The 15,176-nt window shown below is 38.1% G+C and overlaps 1 protein-coding gene across 3 annotated transcripts in view; it reads left to right on the top strand.

Moving 5' to 3' along the window:
* Positions 1–15,176, top strand: part of SNAP25 (synaptosome associated protein 25) — an 84,218-nt gene that overhangs the window by 54,554 nt on the left and 14,488 nt on the right. For all 3 annotated transcript variants that reach the window (XM_059406543.1, XM_059406542.1, XM_059406545.1), the window contains 3 exons: positions 1,122–1,257; positions 3,160–3,201; positions 9,148–9,196. In XM_059406543.1, coding sequence (XP_059262526.1) covers positions 1,186–1,257; positions 3,160–3,201; positions 9,148–9,196 — 163 coding nt within the window. In that variant the 5' untranslated portion in view covers positions 1,122–1,185. The remainder of the gene's footprint in view (positions 1–1,121; positions 1,258–3,159; positions 3,202–9,147; positions 9,197–15,176) is intronic.

Here is a 15,176-nt window from a genome sequence, read left to right as displayed (position 1 = left end):
GCAATATAGGGAGGAATTGTAATAATCAGACTTTGCTAAATCCTTCTGTGTCTACCATCCCAAATTCTTGTTATACTGTATTATCTATGGTGCTTGCTCCTTTCCTGGAGGAGTTTCTCTCTATCTAAATTCTTGTAGGCACTTAGGGCCTGCCCTTAGCCTCTACAGTCTAAATGCTTCTAAATGCGGTGAAGTACGACTCAACATCAAAAAGGAACTAACTATTAATACATGCTACAACACAATAAATCTCAAAATCATTATGCTAAGTAAAAAAAAGAGACAAAAAATAGTAGAGACTGTATCATCCAGCTATATAAAATTGTAGGAAATGCAAACTAATTTATAGTAACAGAAAGCAGATAAGCAGTAGTCTCAACACAGGGGTAAGATGAGATGCGATGAGTGGGTGTGTAGGATTACAAAGAGTCTGTAAAAATTTTGGGTGTGATGAATATGTTTTCCTAATTGTGGTCATGGTTTCCTGTGTGTGTACATATGTCAAAATTTTTCAAACTATACACTTCAAATATGTGGGATTTATTATATGTCAATCATACCTCAATAAAGGTCTTAAAAATAAAATAAAAATAGAAAATAAATGTGAGGTTAAAAGTATACTAACGCAGGGGCACCTGGGTGGCTCAGTCATTAGGCATCTGCCTTTGGCTCGGGTTATGATCCCAGGGTCCTGGGATCGAGCCTCACATCAGGCTCCCTGCAGGGTGGGGGGCCTGCTTCTTCCTCTCCCACTCCTCCTGCTTGTGTTCCCTCTTTCACTGTGTCTCTCTCTGTCAAATAATAAATAAAATATTTTTTTTAAAAGTATACTAACCCAGAACCACATCCCTCGACACCAGCATTCCAAACTCTTGGGTGGTGTGCCTTAAAAATGCTTCATATGTAGACAGGTATCTGTCTCCATTGTAAAGCTGGCAAGTATGTATGTATAATGCACCTTTTAGAGAAATAGCAAGATTCTACTGAACCCTGAGTATGGCTTCTGTCTTTCAGAAGATGACTGAGTCATGGAGACAGAGTGTAGGCTATTTAGCTCTCCTATTTGCACATTCGACACGCACTTACATAAACTCTCACATGTTCAAATCTGCTTTTTCTAGGTTTTGTGTCCAAAGCCATCACTGACCCCCAGGCCAAGGACCCAGCCACCCCCCCACCACTACCATGGCCGAAGACGCGGACATGCGCAATGAGCTGGAGGAGATGCAGCGACGGGCTGACCAGCTGGCTGATGAGGTGAGGAATGGGACGTGAGAAAGGAGCAAAACATGGGGAGCTGAGTAGTTTGTCTTATTCAGGTTCAGGTGGAAAAGGTCTACTAACATCTCAATTTTAAAAACGGAGGAGTAGGACTTTGATTTTCTATACACCTAACACCTCTACAGATAGGAATGGGTGGATAAACCTACATATAACTAATGTCTTAGCCGAAACTCCCAATTCCTAGAAATCTAGAGAAGTCAAGATCCCCTAAGAAAAGCTGTCTTTGGCTGTCTGGAGCTGGCCTGATTCTGAGAGCTGATTGTTACATTTTCCAGAATCTTTCAAGCTGGTATTAAAATTGACTTATACAAATTGATAATTAAATAGATTATATTAAAAACCAAGGGCAATAAACACTCAAAACTCAATCAGTTTTTAAATATTTCCCTATTACCTATGTTCTCAAAGTTTTTGATTTGTGTTACAACTATAGTGCAGGAATACCATATAACAGCGTGTTACTGTACATCTTCCCAAATTCACCTTCAGGGATGCCATGCTGTGTTCAAAAATCAGACAGGTTAAGGATGTTTATAGCACAGGAATCTGCAAATGCTCCCAACCAGGATTTGATTTACTGTTTTGTTGACTGTCTAAACTTAAGTGGAGAAAATATTAATAACATAGATTGAACTTCAAAGTGTGCATGTCTCTAGCCATTATTCTTTAATTAACACACAAAAAAATGGAGAAAATCTAGTATTTGAAAAATTTTTTCTCTTCAGCAAAGAAGTCACTTGCATCATTGACAAAGTAGCAAAGTCCCAACATTTCTTTATTGTCTCACTTTCCTCTTACTCATTAATGCAAATGACATTCATGTCAGAACTACACTTGTTCTTTGCCTGCTTAGCAGTGGACACAAGAGTTCAGCAAAACTTGACAAAAGCTTTCTGTGAGAATCAATTTGCTACTTGAAATTTATAATAAAGGGCTTTGTGTATTGTATTATCTATAAATTTTATGATCTCGATCCCTTCTATCAGGAAAATAATAAGTTTAAATAACAACTATACATATATGTATATTCATATCTGTTTTATATTCACATATTCATATTCATTTATTTTAGCATTTACCAGCATACCACGGCTTATAGCCATTTTATTTCAACAAGCAGCCTCCTGACAGCTCTTCCTGGAAACTTAACATTCTTCCTGCTCCTGCAGAATCTTGTCCAAAATAAGTTTGTCACTTAAAAACAAAGCCTTGAGAAATCACACTCGTTCTGGAGTCTAGTAGTTAGTTTCAAAGGAACTGAGAAAAAAGTGACAATGATGTGCCTGAGGGACCAGTGCTGACTTCAGACTTTCCATCTCACTTTGTCTTATCTAAGGCTGAAGATAATTATTGTAGCTGTCTCCTATAGGCTGGTTATTTCAAACATGCTTGATTTTTTTTTTTCACCCTAAGGCGACAGCTTAATTTGTATTGATAAGAACTTCCAATTGTGTTTCTAGGAGCTTTATAAGAAACTTGATGTTAGATTCATCTCAATTCATGAGAAATTATGTTTGTATTTAAAATTCAATATTCCTGGTCCAAGGAGGCCAAATTAATCCTCTGAGTATTTGAGATAATTTTTCATGCATCCTGCATATGCAAAATTATCTTTTCCAGATTACTTTGTCTTTGATATCAAGATCAGCTTCATCATATGGTTTTGATTTTAGAAGATCAGCTTTAATGTAATTGCTTTAGGGAATCTTATTATGTAGAAAGACTGATAGGAAATAGATTGAAAATGTGTTCAGTTACAAACTTAAAAGAATATGTGATAATAACCCTTTGTGTCTCTCAAGTGAAGAGAATAGTTTAGATTTTCCAAGACCTCTGATTCCTGCATTCATAATTTTTTTTTTTTTTAAATCTCAGTCACTGGAAAGCACCCGTCGTATGCTGCAACTGGTTGAAGAGGTAAGGAGTGGCCATGTTTCAAAATAAACTAATTCCTTTTGCTGGCATATTCTTTTTCTAGACCCTACTGCCTTTTCCTAGGCCATGATCCTATTGATTCCATTGATTCCATTATAGCCTACCTGGAATTGACATTAATGAAGGAGATGTCAGAAAGCCATCAAAGGATCCTCTCTCCCTCCCAGCCCCGGCTACCTTTATAGTCGGGGAAGTAGAGAAGGATGGTATTTTCAAGTAAATGCTCCTAAGAAATCATAGAACATTGAATCACTTTAAGCAAATATAAAGTCATTACTTACATAAAAACTTCATTTGTAATGCTTTTGATGCCTCTAAGTCACATCTAATCTTGACATTCTGTTTTGACTTAGCCACACATATGACTTTTAAAAATATATATCCCTGTAGACACAATGTTTTCAGAAACTGTAATATTGAGAGTCAGGCACTAAAATTCATGAAGTAATAGGAAAATTCTTTGATAAAAGGAATTTCAAGGCCATAACACAAATATAGAAACTCTTTTATATTCCCGACTCTGGATTGAACATCCATTTGCAAGGCATCGTTAATGAATCCCAAACTACTCTTAAATGGGTAAAATAGGGCAGATAGCAATAATGGAATCAAAAGGGCATTTACAATAAAGCTTGCTCATTCCAGTTGGGGAGAGCAGTAGTCAACCAGGAGGAATAAGTGGATTAATTGAACTTGCCCATTGGGAGAGATGAAGTGGAAAAAGAATGGGATGGGCTATATTTATCTTAACTGAATAAAACAAGTCTAATAGTTTTTATTCAGTGAAATGCTATTTTAGCTATGCTTTAAAACTGCTTATCAATTCATGTGTGGTTATCATTTTTAGAGATCTTGCGTGTTCTCGAGCAGAATGATTAAATGAGCCTACTTGCCTCATGCTACTGTAAATTGCTTATGCAATGACATGAAAGGAAAGAAAGATCAATGTTATAAGGCTAACAGGAAGTTCAGCTGTCCCTCAAGCTAGGGAAGTCAACATCTTCCTTTATTTCTGCAGCTTCAGCTTCATATCCAGAAATGAAATATTGGCTAAATGTGACTTGCCACAAGAGGAGTGGGGAGAAGGGGGCACCGTAAGCTCCCCAGGACACAAGGGAAGGGTGGGAGGTACACTTACTGAAACCTGTTATCACAAAAAATGAGTACTTGAGCCTGCCATGTAGCACAAATTGGCTCCCACAGGAAGGCAGGCCAACACAGCAGCCCTTGGCAGCACAGAAAGCAGCTTTCCTTCTCTAAATGAAGAGAAATGTTGTTGTTGCTCTATTCTGGGAACACTCATGCAGAAATACTTGAGGACCCCCAAAGAGAAGGCAGGTATTCAAAATCTGAGTGCTGGCGAGGCTTTCAGAGTTGACTTATTGTCCCTCAGCCCATAATGAGAACAAACAAAAGGGGCAGATCTTCTTAACATTCCCAAGTGAGTTCTCACGTTGACCTGAAGGGAACTCACATGTCAACTGACACGTTATATGTCTTTATGACCTTCAACCATAGACTCCAGGCTCATTTTTCATTTTCATTTATGTGTGTGCCCACGTGAAGTAAATTTCTAAAATATCAGAACTATCACCATTTGGTCTACCCGTGCAGTGTTGAAACCCTGCTTAGAATGTGCAAAGTGGTGGAACAAATGCATTAGGATGCATTACTTTGAACTGGTTCCTCATCCATCAGAGTCAGTGGGCCAATGAACTTCTTTTTTGCCTCTTCTTAAATGGCAGACAGTGTCGACCAGTCTTGAGTAAGTGGTGTTTGTTCTAATTTATTCTGGGGGAGGAGAAACTCTCAAAAGCTCTGTTTATTGAAGTAGTATACTTGAATCATAATTTTTGTTTCTCCTGAAGGATTTCTTGATCAAGCATGAGGTTGCCTCTTAGAACAAGGGGTGAAACAGATGGAAGCTAGTTCCTACCTCTCATAAATGAGAAGACGCTATTAGACTTTGTAGCCTTCGGAACTTATGAGCAAGGCATTATTAGCATAGGTTGATTGCTTTTACTTCCCCCTGGGTTATTTTATATTGATGGTCAAATATCCCTTAGGTCTAGGGCATTGGTTATTCAGAAGGTAGTCTGCTTTTCAATCAAAAAAGAAATTCTCTTTAAAGGAATCAGCATTAAATATTCATTAAGGGCAGAAATCATTTGGCAAATATGAGCACTGAAATACCAGGATCTTGCTCAGGATCCCAAGTGCTATATCAGTGCTATATAATTTGAATTGAGTTGAATTCTTACTGAAATTTAGTCTCAAAGACGGGAAAGTATACTAAATTTGTAGTCTCTCCCTAAGGCAGACAACACCACTTTCAGCTCAGTATAGGACTTTGTGCCAGTCCTCACAGACATTAGGGTGTAACAGAGTGGCAGGTATAGAAACTTGCTTTTTAATAGGTGCCATTATTGGCATCTCAAGGATAATGTAAGGTTTTACAGAAGTTAGTTGGGAAAGATCAGAAAAACTGGATACCACACATAGGCAAAAAGATTAGAAATCATATAGTACTTGGTTCCCAGTTTCGAGTTTCCCGTTGGCTCTTTTGATGGCTGCACTTCAACAAACGTGTATGGAAGGCCTCCCTTTGGGAGCGGGAGGGAAGATATAAATTGGTATCATGTGGGAAAACAGGAATGAACATAGCTCTCCAAAGTCAAGTCCTATCTTTGGAGCATGTAATTAATTCTGGTAACAGAGTCATGAATGTTCCCTCAAGAAGGGAATATTTGGTCCAGGCAAAAAAGTTGACTTTGTGGACACTACATACTGGGAATGAAGTCTACACATGAATGTCTTGGGCTAGGGAAAGTCACCCCAGAAAGCCTCACTGCTTGAGGGCAGGCCAGACCAGAAGCACCACCTAGAGCTTTCATGGAGTAATAGTTACTGAGGTTCTTCAACATTGCATGGATGTTTTAAGCATATTTTTTTTTTTTCATCCCAACTTATCTTTCAAGGCACCTTGGCGATGAGAAGAGAATAAGCATTCTAAAGCCATGCCTTTGTTATGCCAGACTTTCTACTAAAACTGGAAACTTGAAGCAGGGTAGTTCTTTTTCACATAGGTAGATGTGGGGCCTTTGGGAATTCTCTCAGTTAAGGAAATGCCGGAAGAGTCCTGGTTTTAGTTCAGATGTGTTGGACTTGGGGGAAAGCATCTCAGAATGACAAAAGAAAGACTTAAAAATGTTCTAGGTATGGTCTTGATTCATCTGCAAGCAAGGAAAAATAAAAAGAGAGAAATGAAAAGAAAAAAGAAAGAAATGAAACAAATCCTCTGGTTTTTAGGTGACAGTTTTCCCAGCAATCTCAAACAGAATTAAACATCTCAAACAATTCAGCTAAGACAAAAATGGAACCACCTCCTCTCATTTCCAGCTATTAAAACATAATACTTAAGAATAAGAGAAAGTAATATTCTGCCTTCCCTGAAATACTGTCCTCATCCCTGCCCTTCTCCTCCCTCACATTTCTAGTTTCCCCAAAGAACAATCCAGTTATTTTGATAAAAACTGTCAGCAACACAATGGAATCGAATGTAAGTTCTAATATTTATCAAGAGCCTACTATATGCTGGGTACTATACCCAGAGCTATCTTCGTCAAACATATATAACCTAACTTAACTCTTGTAGGTCCCTACCTTTTACTACTATTCTGATCTCCATCTTATCAAGGGGGAAATTGCAGTACACAGTGATTAAGGAACTTGCTTGAGACTCTCAGCTACAGATGGCAGAGATGAAGTTAAAACCCAGGTGTTCCTGATCCCAGAGTATGAACTTATTCGTAACACTTCCCTAACCTCAGCAACTCCTACCATATTTCCTTTTTATTTGAGAATTCTGCAAAAAGCGGAAGGCTCTGAGGAAGCAAACACAGCAGCCCATTCCAAACTGATGGAGATTTTATACAAATTAAATACTTTATCTTAATTGCTTTTTGGAACCATAGCCTCCCCTGGAATTGAACTTTTAGAAGTCTTTACATTCTGTAGTTCGTTTTGTCCCTATACATACTCCGGGAAGTGAGGGAGCTGTTTCTGTTCCTGTCTGGGCACAGAAATGGTTGAAACACAGGCCAGTGTAAACAAATGTCTATTTACAGCACACGTAAAGAAAAGATTTTGAAACATGTCCTGGGGTCTGGAATCTTGCTGCTCCAGAGGTATCCCGGCACCAGCAATATCATTAGATGGTAGAGCTTATTCAGAAAGCAAAATCTCGGGGTCTGTCTCAATCCTACTGAATCAGGGTCCACATTTTAATAAGATGTTTCCTGTGCAGGGGATTTGCCTGCATATTAAGGTTTGGGAGGTAGTGTTCTGGAAGCTTCTGACCATAGTAGGTAATGATGATATTTTTCATTTGCCAAATATCCTGCTATAGATGCATTTTCTGAAGATATTTATTTTATAAACCCTTATGTCATTCTAACTCTAGGCCAGGCACCATTCTAGCATGTGCCACATACTATTTCATTTAATTCCCATGACAACTCATGAGGTATTAACTATTATTATTGCTGTCTTACAAATGAGGGAACTGAGGCACAGAATAATTAAGACATTTACCTGAGGTTCCACAGCTAGGAAATGAAATCACCAGGATCCCAGGGCCGAGTCTGGCTCCAGAATTTGTGCTGTTGGTGACTCTGGAAGCCAACCTAAGCTCTCCAAATGACTTCCTAATTTCACTAACTGAAGCCTATCAAAATGTGTTCAGAGGAAACTTGGTTTTTCCTTTCTGGACCATTCTCTGAAATAGTGAGTGTATAAAACTCACAGAAAACATTTTCAATGCTCTGTATTTTAGAAGCCCTATTGAGTTGTTAAAATACTATTTCAAAACAGAACAAAACAAAGCTAAATCTTTCCGGGGACTTCCACTAATATCTCTCTCTCTCTTTCTCAGTTTAAAATAAGTCAGTGGAAAATATATGGGGCCATAAGAAATGTCTTCCATTCAAGTTTATTCTAGGGACCACCATGAGTATTCCTTGAAAAACAAATTAATCCAAACTGTTAGCAATACCTATTCATACTTATTAACAATCACCCTGTAAAATGAAAAGTCTTTACTTCACCAGTTTGAGCTCCCAGCAATGATGATTTTTAAGAATGAGCCATTCAAATATCTTTTCCCCTACCCACCACATCCTACTCCGATCACCAAATATTTCAGGTGGTGTTTGGTTTGTTTAGATCATGTGGAGTGAGATGAGGATTGCCTTTTCCAGACTTCTGCTTGTGGGTGAATTATTTTCTCATACTCTATTATTGTGCAGAATTTTAGATTTCAGAATAGAGAGCCTTTATTTCTCATCTGGCCATTGGTTTTCTAAATCTCACAGAACTTTTCTGCGTAGAGGGAAAATGGGAGGGTGAGTTCGGTTTGGGGCTCTATTTCTCAACCATTGTGAGGCAGTCACCTCACCCCCAAAGTTTTTTACTTACCAATGGGGCATCCAGTCCCAATTCACTGAGGGAAACTTCCTGATCCATCATGCCAGCAAAGATTTAGTTTAGAAGATTTTGAAAGGGTTGCTTTTTATAGTTGGTGTTATAGAAACTACAGGGCATTATTGTTTTGCAAATATAAAACCACACTATAATATTAAGTTGTGTGTTCCAATTCCATGCCAAGCCCCAACCCCAGCCCTACCCCCATGGAAATTGAGCCACATCCCCCTCATCTATCCTAAGATTCACTGATAGGGCAAGTCCACAGATGACCACTTCCTCTGAGTCCCTCCTGCACCCTTAGTACCCTTGCCCTATTTCCTCCCTCTTTTTCCTTTGGTCCTTCTTCATTTTCCATTTCTAGGGCTAATTGTCCCCTTACTGATTTCTCTTTCTCTCTTTTCTCTCTCTAACTCTTTATTCATTGCTACCATTATTGGAATGTAGAGTAAAGATGCTGGTATCAGGACTTTGGTTATGTTGGATGAACAAGGAGGTAAGTTGAGATTTCTTCAGTAAGAACAATTCCTCATCTGAATAAAGTGCATTTAAAAAAATTATTTGTGTACACACAGGTAGTCCTTCGAACATATTTATATGCATATATGAGTATGAGTATAAGGGTACTAGAGTTTCCACCATCTTGCTTTTTCCCTTTCTCTGTTGAAAAGATTGGTAGATGTATGGGAATGTTAAAGCCTTCATGACTGATTGAATGTCACTACTCTCCCTATTAAATATGTTGGAGTAAGATAATTTTTACGGCAAAAGTCATTTTTTTTTTCTTTTAACGATAGTATTTTGGACAGTTTGAGAATTCTCTGATCCTCCTTTCCCCTAATTTTCCCCATAAACTTAGTCTTCTTATAGTAATTCCTAGATAGAATGAGAGAATAATATATCACTTCCATTTCTTATGACCATCCTATTTCAGTATCTGACAGTTTTGATTTCTAAGTCATCATGAGGATTCCTTAAATAACCAAACTAGGTCCTTTTAGGTCTTCAACAGGATATAAGCTGAGGGAGATCATTGGAAAATGGGGAATTGAACCATTTAAAATATTTAAATTGTTTTGTAATTATTATGGAACTGCTAAAAGCAACGAAAATCAGAAAACCCATGAAAAGCATCTTTATACTCTAAAGTGGAATCTAGAAGGATAACATTTTCTGTCTCAATATATCTTGTGGTATGGTGATGCTTATTTAATTCTAGCCACAAGTTAGCTAGCTGATTCTATTCTGAATTCTTATCATAACAAGCAAATTGCTGAGAATTTTTTCTTTATTTATGTCGTTGAAAACTTTAGAAAATTCTTAGAAGTCATCAGAAATTTTTAATGTCAAAGATAAAAATGTAAAATTTATTCACAACATAGGACACCACAAACAAACTTCAAAAATAAAGATACCTCAAATGGGGTGGGGGCATGGGAATTGCCATACAGATAACAGACATAAGGCATTTTCCTAAATACAGAGAGACCTTGCAAGTGATCAGAGAAAAGGGCAACAACCTACAAGCAAATTGATGTAAGATATAAATTATCAGTTTATAAACAGACATATGAAACCATGTTTCAACTGACAATGATGTCTTTAGCAGACCGATACAAATTTTTAAAATTGATAAACACTGTGAGTATTTTGGGAAAACAGAGATCTTCAATGTACAGATAGGCTCTTTAGACTGATATGTATGTTTGAAGAATGATTGGTTAATATTTTCAAATTATGATATACACCCATCTTTAACCAAGACATTCTACTCCTGGAATTATATGCTGCAGAAATATATTGACAGCTATTGTGTTTAAGAGTGTAAAACTGGAAACAGCCTAAATATCTGTCAGTGGGGAGACCAACCAAATGAATTATGGACTAGCCATAAAAGAAATATTCTTCAACCATTACACTAAATGAGATAAATCTTTACCACCTTCTGATGAGTTAGGGCAAGGCAGGGAGGAACTGGGAAAAGGTATCATTTGGGGTCCTCTGGGAGTAAATGCTGAGTCAGAAGTGTATGAGATCTCTTGTGGATGCCTGTGATGGGTTAAGGGAAGAGGAGTAGGAGTAGATGGGGAAAGCTGTTGACTGATGCAAGTCTAACAACTTGTTAAGAGGAACAGAGCAGAGAGGATTTGGGAGGAAGTGCCTCAGACTCCAGTCCTGCTCTGAGAAAATGTCAGCCTTGCTGATGGGGAGTCCAGGGGCTAAGAAAACCCAATGGAGCAGCCCCACCGTAGGAAGGAATGTAGTGATGCCATTGTGCTTATGGCTATGGCTGAGCCATATGGCTGAGCTCATGACTAGAAACATCCCAGTGACAGCATAGTCTCCATGAAAAGACTTTGGTGGATCCCTTAGGTGTAGCAACTGGACATGTGAGGTAACTACAAATTCCCTCTTAAAGGGAGATCTGAGGGGCACATCATCATGGCTGTCATATATAGACTTTTGTTTCTGTATTATTTATTTGTATTGAGCTTTGTCCATAAATATATGCCAACCAATTAAAAAATCAAGAGAAAAAAGTTTTTTTAAATAATTGAACATCAACCCCAACACTTACCCACAATTTTTAAAATACAAATTGTTAACGATTTAGACACAAATAATTGAGCCTAGTGACATAGTTGTGTTTTGAAGGAATTATAATAGCAGTGGCAGTCTTCAGAACTCCCCAAATAAATTTGCTATGTTGTAATAGTTGCTGGTTTGATCCATGTAACAATGTCCCAGATTTTGAAACTGTGGACATAGCAAATAACTTTTAAAAATTAACACACAGGTGCCCGTGTGGAAGAGTAGTACCTCATTTCCAGAGTTAAACTGATACATATACACTCAAATAATTAGGAATTCCACCTTATTAATTTTCATGTGAAGGGGACAGAAAAGGGAGAAAGGTAATTGCAGGAAAGTTCTGAGAAAGATTCAAAGTAATGCTTTCTTCCCAATACCATAAAACATTAACATAAAGACTTGGAAAATAATATATACAAATGTGGAATGAAAAAGAGAGAAAGTGAATAACATGCTTAAATTGAGTTGCAAATTTCATTGCACTTTGATGAAGAGATTCTCGAGATAAAATTTGCCAGAATCTCCATACAAAAATATATTCTTAAGCACAAGTGATTCTCAGGAACATCTATATATTATTTTTCTGAGAAAGGAAGCAAAAGAATAGATTTCCCCCAAAAGATAGTTAATATTCTCAGCTAAAACATTTCATTTGTGGCCACACCACGGTAAATGCTGAATCCCTCAGTAAACGTATTTTGTAGGCTAGCCTTGGTTTTACCAGATTCATGGTGATCCCAATGATACTGAGAAAAAACACACAACTGGAAAACCCCACAAAGTGAGTGGCTTCTGCCTGGTCTTAAGTGGTACATGTTCCATTTATACTATAAGGTGATTAGGACCTTTTAAAATGATGGATGAGCCTAAGTCAACAACTGTCTTCATTGTCATGATAAATGCATTTTCATTCTGCATATGCTGTGTTTAGATGCTTTAAAATTTCTCTCCAGTTATGCTCTCCTAATTTTGTCTATGCCTCAGCACCAAAAATGTTGATTGCTTCTCTCCTGCAGCTGCACAGGAGTTTCAAGAAACAGACATCCTTCCAAAGAACCATTCCAGGTTGTCCAGCTAAATGGTTGCATTCAGAAATTCTTTATGGGATTCTTGTTTTATACCCAGGTATCAAGAGACACCAAGGAGCACTGAGCATGACAGATGGCCCTGGAAATGTACTGAGTCCTGGGACTTTTATCCCTTCCAGAAAATTTGTTTCGAAGTGAAATCACCATGAAACCACCTTATCACTAATGTGGGATGATTTAATCTTTCATCTCCATATCTCTTGTTCCTTTTGGTCTTTACTGGGTTATGTGTTTGTTTCAATGCTGAAGATGCAGCCCTTAGGAAAATCCCATGGGATCTACTTCAAGCTAAACAGTGAAAGCTTTGACCTCTACAGAGGAAGGGCAAAGTAAGGCCTCTTCCAGAGTGCCTACTGACTTTCTTAAAAGGTTCATGGCACTGCAAGGTAGCATTGGAGAAAACATTCCTCTTGCTAAAGTCTACACACTAATATCTGTTACAAATGATGAAAGCTGCACTGTCCACTGTGATAGCCACTAGCCACATGTGACTATTTAAATTTACATAATGAATTTCCAAATGTTCAATAATGCTAAGGATAATGGCAATCACATAGGTGGCATCTGGTAACTGACTATACTCATGAAGTCTTGTACACTGGGTCAATAACTTTGACGTCTTGCTACTCTTTTACTGTTTGTTTTTTAGCCAGGTTGGGGATTCTAAGGGCCTCATGTTGTCTTCCTTAAGTAAGATTAGTAGGAAAAAAAATGTCTAAACTTAGATCCCTCACTATCCTCACATTGGTGGATCTCTCATAAATAACTAGTCATCCAAACACGGCAAAAGAAAGTACAATCTCTTGCCTCAACATATAGTGCCATCATCATACTGGAATGCCTCTCCTAACTCAAAATATTATTGTCCTCCTGAGTCTCCAAGAATAGACAGAAAACAGCCAGAAACCACCCTAGAGAGGTAAGAAGCAGTCAACTATGGGCAGTACATTGCATCAACCGGTGAGATGCTGCTGGTCACACCAGGATGGAATGAAGATATTGGTTATTTTCAAGCATTTCCTGAGCGATGTCCTCACAGAATTCCATTGAAAAGCCATGAAGTCTCCATGTACCAAACACCCACAAACCTAACACGGTATCCTCTAAAGATGACTAGTGAGAATACCAATGACAAAATGGCACCACAATAGTTTTTATATTAAGGGCTTGGCTCATAATTGTGTTGAAGTGATAAATTCAACCAATATTGGTAGCTATAAAATTGTTTTCTGAAAGAGCTTCAGCACCCCTTTCTTAGCTATGACCTTTGCCTAATAGTCTGTCAACCTGTGATAGAACCCAGCTCACAGAAATTCCGACTGCAGCCAGCTTGTTTGTTTTTATATTTTAATTTGAATTCACTGGTTCAGAAACACAGCACGTGTGGATCAATTTACATTTTTTATTTTATTTTTATTACCTCCTAATCCCTGGGCCTACAGTAGGTGGTGCTCCTGAAATGTTGTCAGAAAAATTCCCCAGAAAGGACAAAGGCCTGAATATGTACCCCCATGCCATATTCTGTGTATTTTAGCGGTCATTAGTGGAGTGCAGCATGTTTTCCCTGACTCCAGATGCTCCATCAATCCCATCTCCACCCAGCACTCCAGGAAGCTATTAGCAATTATTCCATTGGGATTTCGGTCTGTACTTAACATGGTTCTTCCTTTTGACGATGTTGAGCTCCTTCTCTCTCTATCAGTCCTCCTAGTCAATAGTTAATTTTATCTGCAGGCTAATTTATTACATTCTTTAAAGGGAACTGGAAAGAAGTCTTCATAAAGACACAAAATCTTCTGGAATGTAAAGACTTGCCATCCTTTCTATTTTATTTTATTTTGTCCTTTTAAAGATTTTCTTAAAGACATTACTAGACCTATGCTTACCCAGCAGAAGTTCACTGGCACAACACCGTTTTTCTCCCCAGCTATCCAATGCTGGAGAGACACTTAAATCTTGCCTTCATCATTTATTTGAAGGGCACAGCACTGGTAGCAGATTCTCTAAACTGGATTCTATTCTTTAGCCCCCTTAGAGAGAAACACAGTGGGCTCTTGTTTTCCAAATGGACAGTCTCCCCAGTTAGGGTCAATAAGGAACCTATCTTAGTTTGTAATGATAATTTCCACTGGACAATTTAATGTGAAATTCTTCTAAGTGATTATGTCTGCCCTTAGACTGGAAATAGATTTATCAGTTTTATTCCAATCAAGACTTTATTCCCAGAGGCACAGGCAGGTGTGCATAGAAATGTAGATGAAAAGAGGGATGGAAGTGTAATTAGGTTCTGTAACTTGACAGCCAACACATCACATTGCTGCTTTCCTTTAAGGGTCTTAAAAGCTATTCTAAAAACCCCTTCATTGAACTTGTAATTTACTCAATGTGGTGCCATAACTTTTGAAAAATTAATCAAGTTAGTGAACGTAACCATGGCAACGTAGAAGCATGAGCTGGTTTTATGGCTATCGATCTACGTCTCAGATGCACTCTTTGCTGGAAGAGATGACTCGGTAACTGTTCTGTGTTCCAGCCTGTCACCCCTCCTCCAGACACCCATGTGTTTGTTCTCCCTGCTGTCTGCCTGGGGTTGGAATCTAACACGCCCCCCTCCTCCACTGTAGAGCCTGGGAAATCAGAGAGCAGAGAAGTGAAATGCCTTCCAGAACTTTCATAACAAGTAAATCATAGGATGAAGAGAGGAATTTAAATGTCCCAGTGCTTGTAACATGGCTCTGCTGACGTTGCCTTTTTTTTTTCTGTTTTTTTTTTTTTTTTTTTTTTTTTTTTTTTTTT

The sequence above is a fragment of the Mustela nigripes genome, chromosome 7 (genome assembly GCF_022355385.1).
Source record: "Mustela nigripes isolate SB6536 chromosome 7, MUSNIG.SB6536, whole genome shotgun sequence".
Taxonomy (NCBI): domain Eukaryota; kingdom Metazoa; phylum Chordata; class Mammalia; order Carnivora; family Mustelidae; genus Mustela; species Mustela nigripes.
This window is presented reverse-complemented; position numbering and strand designations above follow the sequence as displayed.